Here is a 14856-nt window from a genome sequence, read left to right as displayed (position 1 = left end):
TGGTGCCCAACAAGGCCACCCTCTGCTACATATGAGCTAGAGCCATGGGTCTGTCTATGTGTACTCTTTGGATGGTGATTTAGTTCCTGGGAGCTCCTCTTGGTTGGTATTGTTGGTTGTTCTTGTAGGGTTGCATGTCCCTTTAGCTCCTTCAATCCTTTCTCTAACTCTTCCAACGGGGACCCCATTCTCAGTTCAACGGTTGGGTGCGAGCATTCGCCTCTGTATTTGTCATGCTGTGGCAGAGACAAACTCTTAGGTGAAGTGTGTTGCTGATGTAGAAAACATGGTTTCAGTGCAGCTATATATATGAATGACAGGCTATATTTTGATATTTTGTGGAGTATTTCCATTCTAATATTTGTTAGCTTTATAAGTACTCTATTTTAAATGTCTGTAGAGTTCTGTTCTTCTCTCCATATTCAGTTTTTAAGCTCCATGAAAACTGGTTTCATGAAATGTAATTGTGTTGTTGATTAAGGAGGTTATATCATCAGGTTTCTTTGATATTTGATATTATTTCACCCATTCATTCATTCTTGAGACATAAATATGTTTGACTAATATTACTAGGTATAAACTGAATTTAATTTGAGGAACACAGAGCTGAATGTCAAATAATACCATATCATAGGGCACTGAGAATAGACACACTGGTGAGGGAAACATAAATAAAAGATATGCAAAAAAGTAGAAATGGTTAAAAAATAGATGCAATCTGGAAGAAGGACATTTTTTTGTCAAAAAGTATTAGAATGTTTTATTGGTTTAGGATCTTGTCAGTCTGAAGGTTAAAATGCTTGATTTCTTTCTTTTTTTTTACACAAAATTAAATTATAATTTATTTTTATTATAAGGTACATAATCATAGTCTTTATTGTATTTTACATCTCTGTGAACATAGAGAGGCAGTAGTCTCATAATTAGAAAGGTTTTAGAGGATAAAACATACACATTTGAAGTCTAGATGCAGAAATATACCTTTATGAATATGTGTTAATATAAAATAGGATCCCTGTTTCATATCTCAGATGGTAAAGTTAAGATAAGCAAAATGGTGCATCCAAATTCTAAAACTGTGAAGTTTACACATGGACAAAGTATGGAGTAATGTGCATTTTATCTGCAATTGGACTTCATCTTATTCTATTCTAATATGCTTAGTTGAGATTCTGAGACCTAGATTCAATGCTATACCCTTTAGAGAAGAAGGAGAGGGAGGATGGAGAGAGGGGACTTGGTGAAGGTGGGACCTAGAGGCAGCCTTTGAGATGTAAATAAACAAATTTAAATTAAAAAGAAAAGGAAATTATAAGATTTCAATTTTCAATTGAGTCAATCTCATTATCAGTAGTGCATTCAAAATTAATGAAGAGTTAGCATAATTCTTACACAATTTAATATATTCAATTCTTTCACAGATTATGTTTCTACTTCATTTCTGTGCATTGGCACATATACTATTTATGTATACTAATTATTTTGTGAAGAAATACCATATGGAAGTTACTAAATTATTATCTATATTGCTTGTATCAACTATCAGAAAAATTTTAATTATATTAATGTCTAATGTTATAATTTTTCTATTTACTTCATTGTTGTGAAAATATTCCATAAAAATTCCACAAAATATTTGATTTTATGTGTTGGTTGGAGTGTTTGATATATGCACTAATGATTCATTCCTTATTATTTAACGAAAAACTCAGACTTTTATTCCAAATGTTTGATTTCTCAGAATTAATAAAATTCTGTATGTCTACAAATATCAATCTATATTTTTTTCAAATTAGACAATGGCTTACATATTAACTATCTGAAATGTCGACAAAATTTGAATTTATTTTCAAACCTATTTAGCATCAATCTCTGCACATGAAAATGTTTAAAAGAAAACATCTGGAAGGGTGTGTGACACTGATTGTTAAGTCCCCCTAGATAGCAAATATATGTGTTTATGTGGAAATGAATGAGCTTATGTATTCATTAAATTATTGTAAATTCAGAATATATAAAATCTATATAGAACACACTTATGTGTAACTTTTTACAATATACATGAATTTGTGTCTCATCTTCTCTGTCTTACTTTTGCAAAAACTTTATAAAGTTGGAGTACATGTATATGTGTGTACTAATGTGTGAACATATGCATATGTGTATAGGAGGTGATAAAAGTGTAGTAAGATCAACTTTTGAAAAGGTAAATAAAATGAAAAATAAGTTTAGGACTATCAGAGTTATACATAGAAGAACACATAACTTTAATATTATTTTTCTTAATTTTATTTAATTTTTTATATAATATATTTTAGTCATTTTTTCCTCCCAGAGACTCATCCCACACCCTCCAAAACACCCCCTTCCCAAATAACATAATCAAAGATAAAAACAAACAAAACCCAAATAAAAAATACCCAAACTGCAACAATAACAACAACAAAACAACCAAAACATGTTGTCTGTTTTATGTTTGCCTTCTACTACTGGACAAAGCGCTTGTCTGCCCTTGTGGTGGTTGACATTCCTATTAACATTCAGTTGGACAAAATGAATCTTGCCTTTCAGAGTAGGTATCAGTTGCCAGTAGCAACCTGGCATAGAATAGGAGTTAGTGTTCCTTCCTCTCTTTGGTGCTGGGATTTGATTTGGTTTGAACCTGTACAGATCTTGTGTATGCTGTCCCTAAAGTCCATTTAAAAAATGATGATACTGTTCCTCTTTGGTTTCCCCAGTTTTTAAGATCTAGTAAGTGTGAAAATTAGCGTGATTCCCAGAGGATCTACCTCTCAGAGAGCAAACTGAAAAGAGCCAATCAGTCACAAAGTCAAGGTTATGTATTCCTCAAAAACTCCAACCATGCTGGCCACATGTAGAACTTGACTGTCACAGAATTCCTGATGCTCAGTCATGCACACGAGTCTGGTTTTCATTTACTCTAAGGTGAGTTGGGATGACTTCCAAAAACTATTACTGTTGAAAATAAAAATAAATGTAGTGATTCGGGTATGATTGCCGATGAGGACAATAATACATGGCTATCCCTTTGGGGAAAAAAATAAAATATGACCTACCTAAAATATGAAATAAATTTTAATGTTCCCCTAATTCCATGCAGATGGCAAGGTTCAGGCAGTTTAAGGTCCCTGTAGGAGGAAAATATTTTTCCTTAACTAAAACTGGAAAAGTGATTCTAGTGGAATGATCTTGGCAGGAAAATGCAAATTTACTCAAAAGTAGAAGACCAGAAAGTAGGATGTGTTGGGAGGATTTGGAGAAGAAGACATTCTATGAAAGTTCTTCAATGCATTCTCCCATGCAGCAAGAGCCAATAGCAACTGTGTAAATTGGTGCAGACAAGAAAACCAGGAAATCTTGCAGAGAGCCTCTGTGTAGAGGGCTCCTTCAGTGAAGGACCAGCTCTAACTTCTCACATTTTCTCTGTCTCTCTTTCCTAAGAAACTATGAAAAATAAGATATTTTTCTCTTGCACCTGAATATCCAATTCTTCCTATCTCATGAGGTCATTGGCTGTTTCTTACAATTAGGGACTATGTCACCACAGTGACAGAGACTGATGACCTTTCAACAGGAAACTCACAATTTGCCAATACTTTGCTTTTGTGAGCTAAGGCAGTTTTGAGTTACCCTGTGCCTACATTCCCTTTCTTATACAATGATACAGTGAGAATGATATATCTATACAATGTACTCACTGGAATAATTTATCTACTTGGTTGACTAATGTGTTCTGAGAAACTCGAATGCTTTAAGAAATGTTGAAGTCAAGAAAAGTGTGAAAAGATAAAACTTTTCTTTTAATATGTTGTTGATTATTGTAATATATAATTTGCATTAGTGACTATATTCCTGGTTTCGACGAATTCTTCTCACCTAGCTGATCTAATTGGTCTATGATATAAGCAGTACTTTAAGAACATTTCCTATTAATTTATACATATCATTTTATTTGGGGCAAAAGAAAATTCATATTAATGAGGTATATGTGCTTATTTATTTTTAAAGCCTGGTTGAATATTCCATACTGTAGGACACAGAGAATCATGGGTAATTTTCAGAGTTCTTGGATATTTAGTTTTATAATTGCCAAGAAGACTGAGAAAGTTACTTAATGTAACAATGAGGCACAAAACAGAAATGTATTACTTATGGTGTTTTTAGAAATTCAGCCTAAATCATAATGATTTTCCTAATAAAGCTCAAGTCAATAATCTAAATAATAATATTTAAATTCAAGCATTATAATATAATGCAATACAAAAAGATACTAATTTGATACATGCAGGAAAACATGAAAAATTCTTTTTTTTGTAACAAACCATTATTTTTCTATGTAAGTCAAAGGTCCTTGTGTGAACATTAAAGTACAATTTATAACAAACAATATCCTTGAATCTAAGTCAAGGTATCTCAGACACTGTTACTATTCCATGGAGTAATAGCTTACACAGTGCAAAGTGTACATATTATGTGTCCAGAACCAAGGCTGTGGTCAAGTGTTCTAATGACACACAGGCAAGCACTGCATAAATACCTCAGATTCATTCGTGTGTGTGTGTGTGTGTGTGTGTGTGTGTAATTTGGTCTGATTTTCTGGGATCTCCACATTCAGATATAGTCCAGATCCACAAAAGAAGCCATACTATTATTACCCTTTGACTATTATAATTGCCCAAGGTAAGCTTTGTGATTTTCTCAAGTTGGTTAGATAATCAATTTAAGAGACAAGATTTAATCTACACTCTCAGTTCCCAGATTCTTATACCAAGCATTGACTAAAGGTAGGCCATTATTGTATTTTTGGAGAGGGACATTTAACAATTTGCTTTCTCTTCATTCATATATACTATATTACTATAAACATAGTGTAAAGTGTAGAAGATCCTTACAGCTCACTGAAACTTGAAAAGAAAGGTCTATATATGCATTTCCTTTGACTGAACTATTCATCCCTTCTACCTTGTCATCAAGACCTGATGTTCTCTCTTTTGTGTTTTTGGATATGTTGAAGTTCCCTCCAAGGTTTGACATCCTGAGGTTTTAATTTCCAGCTCTTTGGGTTTTCTTTAGTGATTCTATTTTTTTCTACTTTCATGTCTTAAATTTTTCATCATTTCAGTCAATTGCTTGTGTTTTCATTATCTTCATTAAAACATTTATTCACATCCTTCACACCATTTTTGTGTTGCTATTTTGAAGTCCTAGTTATTATGCTTCAGTGATTTTTTTCTTTCTCAAGATCCATCACACTAGGGTTTCTGAATTCTGGAGGGAATCATATTATCTTGATTGTTCATATTCTTGTTTCTGCACTGGGATATAGACGTTTAGAGTAATGATGTTTGAAGATCTTGGTATAACAATCTGGATTTGTCTTTGTTGAGTAGGTGCTCTGTTCTTCAGTTGTTGTAGCCCACTTTGGGTCCAAGTTAAGTGTGGGAGTAGTGGTGTCCCTAAGTGTCAGCAAAGTCTGGTGACTGTGGGGTTCCTGGGAGATAGTACTTCTGGTACCCAGCTAATGTTGCAGGTGTGGAGCCCCTAGTAGAGAGCTGATCTGTGAACTTGTGGAGAACCACAAAGAAATGGAGATGAGCTATAAGGAAAAGCTGAGAGGGGCAGTGAGAAAGAACTAAGGGGGCTCTGGAGATCTGAAAAAAGAGACAGTGTGTCAAGGGGCTTGAGATAGGTTGGGTGTAGGGCATCAGGTAGGCCAACTGCAGCGGGATTAAAGTCAAGTATGGAGAGATCTGGATAAAGAATAGGAAGGAGCATCAAGGTTACCTACTTAGTGTGTCCACTGTGGGTCCTTGGCAGATAGTGGTTGTGCATGTCTTTGGGTATCACACAGGAATACAATGAGCTATAAGGAAAAACTGATGGATGTACTGATGAAGCGGAAGGAACAACTGTCTGTTATTTACTGAATGTTGTTTCGTTCTACTAGAACTCTTGAAATACAGTGATAGTTTCTGTGATAGTTTACCAGTTTTTATTTATAAGTCACCAGTGGAAACCCTGCAGCTCATTCTTCTCCATATATCCTAGCATCTTCCTTTTAGTATTAAGGCTTACTGCCCTCTGGCTGTTTTAGCAGAAGCAGAGACATCTAAAGCAGTTTTCCATAAAAAAGAATTCTCCAATGGAATGTTTCTGACATCTATAGAAGTCAACTCCTTAGTGATACTTTCCTCAAGTACTTCCCTAACCCTCTACTTACCTTTGATTTATATTCTTTCCGAAGATACTGATACTGTTAAAGAATGTAAAATGCTTTCATCTCACCAGCCAATATGTCTGGAGCCAACAGCTCCAGCCTGACCCCAGAATTCTTTATCTTGAACGGTATTCCCGGGCTGGAAGATGCACATGTCTGGATCTCACTGCCATTCTGCTTCATGTACATGATTGCTGTGGTGGGGAACTGTGGGCTTATCTACCTCATTGTCCATGAGGAGGCTCTGCACCGGCCCATGTATTATTTTCTAACCCTGCTCTCCTTCACTGACATAACTTTATGTACCACTACTGTACCCAATATGCTGTGTATATTCTGGTTCAACCTCAAGAAGATTGGATTTAAAGCTTGCCTGGCCCAGATGTTCTTTGTGCATACCTTCACAGCAACAGAGTCTGGCATGCTAATGCTCATGGCCCTGGATCGCTATGTGGCCATCTGCTACCCTTTGCGCTATGGGACCATCCTGACCAATCCTGTGATTGCCAAAGCTAGTCTTGCTACTTTCTTGAGGAGTGTGTCATTCATCCTCCCTTTTACCTTCCTCACCAAGCGCCTGCCCTATTGCCGAGGAAACCTCATCCCCCATGCCTACTGTGACCACATGTCTGTGGCTAAGATATCCTGTGGCAACGTCAAAGTTAATGCAGTCTATGGTCTGTTGGTTGCTCTTGTGGTTTGTGCATTTGACATATTCTGTATCACTGTGTCATACACAATGATATTGAGAGCAGTAATGAACCTGTCCTCTGCTGATGCTCGTCACAAGGCCTTCAGCACCTGCACATCTCACATCTGTGCTATTGTGATCACTTATGTGCCTGCCTTTTTTAACTTCTTCACTCATCGTTTTGGAGGACACACAATTCCACACCACATTCACATCATAGTGGCTAACCTCTACCTGCTACTGCCTGCTACCATGAACCCAATTGTTTATGGAGTCAAGACCAAGCAGATTCGGGAGAGTGTGATCAAATATTTTAGTGGAGACAAGAGCGGCATTGCTGATATAAAATGATTAAAACACAAGTGAATTTCTCGAAATATGAAAAATAGTAAATAATTTCATAAAATATTCAGGTGAATGGTGTCAATTCATCTAGCTTTATCCATTTCAGTAGACTGAAATAAATAGAAAACAGTGTAGAGGAAATTCATAACAAACGTGGAAAAGATGATTTTAAATCAGTCATGTTTGTAAATTTTCTCTAGTATTTGCAATTTTAAGATATGACATTTTTTATTGAGAAAAAATATTACTGAAACCATCGCTTGACAGATAATGTATTTATGCATTGGAGAGCTTATTTTTCTTAGTATTTATAGTCTCGTGGTTGCATTGTGTTTGGAGGAGGATATCATAGTATGATTCGGTCACATATCCTGTCCATTATTGGCAAGCTAATATTTCTATGATAACAACTATGTTAAGTGTCATAAATATTTTCCAACTTATATTTTTGATATACTGGAAATATTCTACTTGAGTTGCTAATTTTATTTATTAAATGTAGCTATATTTCACATAAAAATGTCTAGGAGTTCTTTTTCTGTGTTGCCACTCAAGAATCTGTATGAATTATATTTTGCTATGTTATAGGCTAAGCAGGCAAAAAAGTTATTAGCAAATTTGTAAGTTTGTTTGTGTTTTTTTTTGTTCATTAATTCTTTTTGAGAAACCAACTCTGTAGCCTTGGGTCTGAGAGTATAAAATGTAAATGTTGGTCTTGGAAACACAAGAGAAAGCATACATTAAACAAAAGAAACAAAGATGTGAGTTTTTAATGCATACAATATGGAGGAATCAATCACTAGTAGGAACAAGAGAAATATTCTGACAATTTTGGTCCCAAAGTTTAAAATCTTCCTCTGCCCTTTAATTTCTAGAGTTTCTACTTTAACCAGTTACTTACTTTCTCACAACTCACTGCCCATGTTTTTCTGCTATGCAAATACTTCTTATTACAAAGAGAAATTGGCTAACTATGCATTCTTATGCTCTCTGATGCATACTTCTGATAAACACTAGCAAATCCAGGAAACTGTGCTACTTATTGTATGAGCGGGTAATTTCAATGCTGCAACATTCTGTGTGCAACAGTCTAAAAAGATATCATTCCATTATGAATTAATATATTCCATTCCAAAGAATAGATGATTAGTTTTTCTACGTAGAATCTTTCATACACTGACCTCAAGTATGTTATCAATATTGGCTACAAAGTGTTTCTGAGTGTGGTCTATGTGACTGATTCAATGTTAGACACAGACAGAAAATAGAGGGTTTCACAAAGTATAGCTAATTCCTAATTTAGTAGAGAATAGAAAAGGCATAAGAATGATCACTTTAACACCAAAATCCTGCTAATTGTTATGGAGAGATCATTGCAATAGTACAGACTATAATTTACTAACTGCAGAGGTGAATGAAGGCTTTAGTGTGAAAGAAAAGTATGAGGCAAATCATGTGTGTATGCCGATGTTCAAGAAGCAGCAGATGGGAATTAACTGGAAAAATAATCTCTATACTAAGATAATGGCTAAATAGTAAGCATCAGGATTTCCCATTCACTTGTGGAATGGAGGAACAACAGAAGGTATGGCCAGATTTGTAGTCAGATGCTGAATAAGAAAGAGTCTTGAATGTTGTCTTAAGTTTTATTGTTGTGAAGATAGACCATAATCACAGCAAGTCTTATAGAGAAAAACATTTAATTGGGGCTGGTTTACAGTTCAGAGGGTTAGTCCATTATCATCCCAGCAGGAAGTACAGTGCATGAAGGCAAACATGGTCCTTAGTATGTGAGAGTTCTACATCCAGATTGGAAGGCAGAAGAAGAGAATAACACTGGCCTTGGCTTGAGATTCTAAAACCAGACAGCCTACACCCTAGTGACAAACTTCCTCTATAAGATTACAACTTCTCTAACAAGGCCACACCTCCAATAATGCCACTCCTTATGAGTCAGTGGGGTTATTTTCATTCAAGACACCACAGGTGTGGGTAATGACCAGATGTCACCATATATGGAGTGTTTCTCTCCTTTATTAACTGGCATCTCACAGTTGATCTTTAGACAACTGCTGCTCATTGATAACTCTTAAGCCCTAGCTCCTTTTCACATGTCCTCCTCAGCTTTCTTTTCTCTTCTCTACTTACTTGTACAGCATCCTAACTCAGGTTTTTAAAAGTCAAGGAACTCATGTGTGAAATGGGGATTTATGTCTTCTTCTGTACTTTTTTCTTTTGAAGTTTTAACCAAAAAGATTTAGCAACTACATCAACCACAATAGCCACTAACCATAAATACTGTACGCTCATTTGTTGTGAAAGTATGAAGATGGTACATTAAATAATACATGTTTAGTTAGGCAACCTGGAGTCCTAAAATATTAATAAGTTAGTGAATATCGCACTGCTAGCAATGAGCAGAACTCAGATTTACTTTGTATTTTTAGTGACTGTTTCTACTTCCTTAGGGGTTACAGGAATGTTTATTTTATAGGAATGATCTTGATTTTACCTCAGTAAGTGGGACCTGTCAAGAAAATCATCCATTTTGTCTAGATTGTCCAAACACTGGGACAAAGAAAAAGCAGGGAAGAAGGGAATGGTCAACCAATTATTGGTTCAAATCGAGACCCATCCAATGGGCAAGAACCAATCCCTGACACTATTGTATTCTGTTACGCTTGGAGACAGAAGCCAAGCATAACTGTCCTCTGAGAAGCTCCATCCAGAAGCAAATGAAATAGATGTAGATAGCTACAGCAAAACATTACATGGAGATTGGGGAGTCTTGTGGGAGAGTCAGGAGAAGGTTTGAGGGACAATAACTAGACCGCCTTTCCCTCAGTTTCCTCTTTATTTTTGTTCCTGCAGTTCTTTTAGACAGAAACAATTCTGGGTCAGAGTTTTTGACTATGGGATGGCAACCCCATACTTGATGCCTTTCTATTGGAGGTGGACTCTAGGGGTTTTCTCTCCCCACTGTTGGGCATTTCATCTAACGTCCCTTCCTTTATGTCCTGAGAGTCTCTCACCTCCCAGGTCTCTGGTACTTTCTAGAGAGTCCTCCCATATCCCACTATCCAAGGATGTATATTTCTACTCATTCTTCTGACCCTTCAGGCTTCTTTTCTGTGCACCTCCCCTCAATACCTGATCATGTTCCCCTTTCCCTTCCCCCTTGCTCACCCGATCCCCTCCCTCCCTCCTTCCCTCCCTCTCTTCATCCCTCCCTCTCTCCCTCCTTCTCTCCCTCCCTTTGCCTCCTATGATTGTTTTCTTCTCCCTCCCAAATGAGTTTGAAGCATCTTCACTTGGGCCCTTCTGCTTGTTATCCTTCCTAAGTTCTGTGGATTGTATCCTAGGCATTCTGTACTTTTTGATTAATATCCACTTATAGTGAGTACATACTATGCATATCCTTTTGGGTCTATTACCCCACTCAGGATAATATTTTCTAATTCCATCCATTTGCTTGAAAAACTCAGGATGTCCTCATTCTTAATAGCTGAATAGTATTTCATTGTGTAAAAGAACCACATTTTCTCAATCTATTCTTCCATTGTGGGACATTTGGGTTGTTTACAGCTTCTGGTTATCACAAATAAGGCCACTATGAACAGAGTGGAGCATATGCCCCTGTTGTAAGGTGGGGCATCTTTTGCCCAAGAGTGATATAGCTGGCTCTTCAAGTAGATTTATTTCCAATTTTCTGAGGAACCTCTGGATTTACAGAGTGGATGTACCAGTTTACAATCTTATCAGCAATGGAGGAGTGTTCCTTTTTCTCTACATCCTCCCTAGCATGATCAGTCACCCGAGTTTTTGATCTTAGCTCTTCTGATTCATGTGATGTAGAATCTCTGGGTCATTTTGATTTGCATTTCCCTGATTACTAAAGACTTTGAACATTTCTTTAAGTGCTTCTCAGCCATTTGAGATTCTTGTTGTGAATTCTTTATTTAGTTCTATACCCCATTTTTTGATTGGGTTGTTTGGCTTTTAGAGGTTAGCCTCTGGCGTTCTTTACATGTTTTGGATATTAGCCCTCTATCAGATGTGGGATTAATGAAGTTTTTTTTTACCCATTCTGTAGTTTGCGGATTTGTCCTATTGACTATATTCTTACAGAAGCTTTTCAGTATCATGATGCCCCATTTACCAATTCTAAAACAAATGCATCTTTTAAAAAGAGAATCAGTTGATTTGTGTGTTTTGAAAAACTAATTTGAAGTTTTGAAAAAATTATTTGAGAAAGTTCAATAACTTTGGGATATGGATGCCAAGGTTTTGTTTGGTTTTTTTTTTTTTTTGGTTTTTTTTTTTTACAACAATGCTATTTTTTAAACCCTAGTCAACACTTTGAAAGTGTTCTCATGAATGTAGTCATCATAGTTAGGGTTTTACTATTGTGAACAGACACCATGACCAAGGTAATTCTTATAAATACATTTAATTGGGACTGGATTATGGATTCAGAGGTTCAGTCAATTATCATCAAGGTGGGAGAATGGAAGTGTCCAGGCATGCATAGTACAAAATGAGCTGAGGGTTCTACATCTTTATTTGAAGGCTGCTAGGAAAAGACTGACACCTAGGAGGAGGGTCTTAAAGCACAGACCTACCAGTGACAGACTTCCTCCAACAAGGCTATACCTACTCCAAAAAGGCTATACCTATTCCAACAAGGATACAGGTTCTCATAGTGCCACTTCCAGGGGCAAGCATAATCAAATCACCACAGTTGTTTCTGAAGAGATATTTCTATCTGAAATAACCTTATATACTGATCACATCATGTACAGCTTTGGCCCATCTCCTATAATTTGACTGTGCTCCACCAAACAAATATTTAAGAGCTAAAAGGCTTTACTTGATTCACAGCAAAGCAACAAGACTGAATGTTCTATCCATGCCATAAAGGCAGGACTAAAAGAACTTACTGTTTAAAAATATAAGACACAAAGTTAATAAGTGGGTATTTGGGGTAGGGGTGGGAGTGGGGGATTGGGAATAATCATGTCATCATATACAAATTTTCACAAAATAAATGAATAATAAAAGGGAGAAACAACTAGACACAGTGCAGAAAGTAACAGATTGTGACGGGGCAAGCTTCAAAACATACACTTACATCACAATTCCTTTTTTGTGGAGAAAGAGGAAGAAATTGTAAAATCCAGATACCAGGAAATCTGCTATGAAACTTCATGAAACGGGTGCATAAACAAGACCAGAACAATGACAATATTAATTGGCATTTTAATATGGAAGGGGAAATTTTTCAAAGTGAAACCCCTTAATCAAGAACTACAGTCAAGGTGCATGGGGGCTCCCAGAAAAAGCAACGCAGGCCCCCTGGTTGCTGCCCTCACTGAGAGCTCAAAAGCAGTTCCCCACGAGCAACTTGAGCCTCAGGACCACAGGTAAGACCAACTTTTCTGCTCCAAGTGACCTGCCTGGTCAACTCAGGACACAGACCCACAGGAACAGCTGAAGACCAGTATACAGGAAAGACTACACGCCCAAAAGCAGAACACTCTGTTCTCATAACTGGCTGAAAGAAAACAGGAAAACAGTTCTACAGCACTCCTGACACACAGGCCTATAGGATGGTCTAGCCACTGTCAGAAATAGCAGAACAAGGTAACACCAGAGACAATCTGATGGCAAGAGGCAAGCGCAGGAACCCAAGCAACAGAAACCAAGACCACATGGCATCATCGGAGCCCAATTCTCCAACCAAAACAAACACTGAATATCCAAATATACCAGAAAATCAAGATCTAGATTTAAAATAATATTTGATCATGATGCTGGAGGACTTCAAGAAAGACATGAAGAACTACCTTAGAAAAACACAAATAAACAAGTAGAAGCCTAAAGAGAGGAATCACAAAAATCCATGAAAGATTTCCAGGAAAACACAATCAAACAGTTGAAGGAATTAAAAATGGAAGTAGAAGCAATAAAGAAAGAACACAGGGAAACAACCCTGGATATAGAAAACCAAAGGAAGAGACAAGGGGCCGCAGATAAAAACATCACCAAAAGAATACAAGACATAGAAGAGAGAATCTCAGGAGCAGAAGATTCCATAAAAATCGACACAACTATCAAAGAAAATGTAAAACAGAAAAAGCTACTGGTCCAAAACATACAGGAAATCCAGGACTCAATGAAAAGATCAAACCTAAGGATAATAGGTATAGAGGAGAGTGAAGACTCCCAGCTCAAAGGACCAGTAAATATCTTCAACAAAATTAGAGAAGAAAACTTCCCTAACCTAAACAAAGAGATGCCCATAAACATAGAAGAAGCCTACAGAACTCCAAATAGATTGGACCAGAAAAGAAACTCCTCCCATTACACAATAGTCAAAACACCAAATGCACAAAATAAAGAAAGAATATTAAAAGCAGTAAGGGAAAAAGGTCAAGTAACATATAAAGGCAGACCTATCAGAATCACACCAGACTTCTCACCAGAGACTATTTAAGCCAGAAGATCCTGAACAGATGTCATACAGGCCCTAAGAGAACACTAATGCCAGCCCAGATTACTGTATCCTGCAAAACTCTCAATTAACATAGATGGAGAAAACAAGCTATTCCATGACAAAACCCAATTTACACATTATCTTTCTACAAATCCAACAGTACAAAGGATAATAAATGGTAAAGCCCAACACAAGGAGGCAAGCTACACCCTAGAAAAAGCAACAAACTAATTGTCTTGGCAACAAAACAAAGAGAAGAAAAGTACACACATAAACTGACATCCAAATATGAATATAACAGGAAGCAATAATCACTATTCCTTAATGTCTCTTAACATCAATGGTCTCAACTCCCCAATAAAAAGACATATTAACAAACTGGATACGCAATGGGGACCCTACATTCTGCTACCTACAGGAAACACACCGCAGAGACAAAGAGATACTACCTCAGAGTGAAAAGCTGGAAAACAACTTTGCAAGCAAATAGTCAGAAGAAGGAAGCTGGAGTAGCCATTCTAATATCGAATAAATCGATTTTCAACTAAAGTCATCAAAAAAGATAAAGAAGGACACTTCATATTTATCAAAGGAAAAATCCACCAAGATGAACTCTCAATCCTAAATATCTATGCTCCAAATACAAGGGTACCTACATACATAAAAGAAACCTTACTAAAGCTTAAAACACACATTGCACCTCACACAATAATAGTAGGAGATTTCAACACCACAGTCTCATCAATGGACAGGTCATTGAAACAGAAATTAAACAGAGACATAGACAGACTAAGAGAAGTCATGAATGAAATGGACTTAACAGATATATATAGAACATTCTATCCTAAAGCAAAAGGATATACATTCGTCTCACCATCTCATGGTACTTTCTCCAAAATTGACCATGTAACTGGTCATAAAACAGGCCTCAACAGATACAGAAAGATAGAAATAATCCCATGCGTCCTATCAGACCACCATAGGCTGACGCTTGTCTTCAATAACAATAAGGGAAGAACGCCCACATATACATGGAAGTTGAACAATGCTCTACTCAATGATAACCTGGTCAAGGAAGAAATAAAG

General features: G+C 36.6%; 1 protein-coding gene across 1 annotated transcript; it reads left to right on the top strand.

Moving 5' to 3' along the window:
- Window positions 1-6314: 6314 nt before the first annotated feature.
- Or52n2b (olfactory receptor family 52 subfamily N member 2B) lies at window positions 6315-7280 on the top strand. Its single transcript, NM_001001029.1, has one exon. The coding sequence runs from the start codon at window positions 6315-6317 to the stop codon at window positions 7278-7280; it is 966 nt and encodes a 321-aa protein (NP_001001029.1).
- Window positions 7281-14856: the final 7576 nt, after the last annotated feature.

The sequence above is a fragment of the Rattus norvegicus genome, chromosome 1 (assembly GCF_021556685.1).
Source record: "Rattus norvegicus strain SHRSP/BbbUtx chromosome 1, alternate assembly SHRSP_T2T, whole genome shotgun sequence".
NCBI classification, from domain to species: Eukaryota; Metazoa; Chordata; class Mammalia; order Rodentia; family Muridae; genus Rattus; species Rattus norvegicus.
This window is presented reverse-complemented; position numbering and strand designations above follow the sequence as displayed.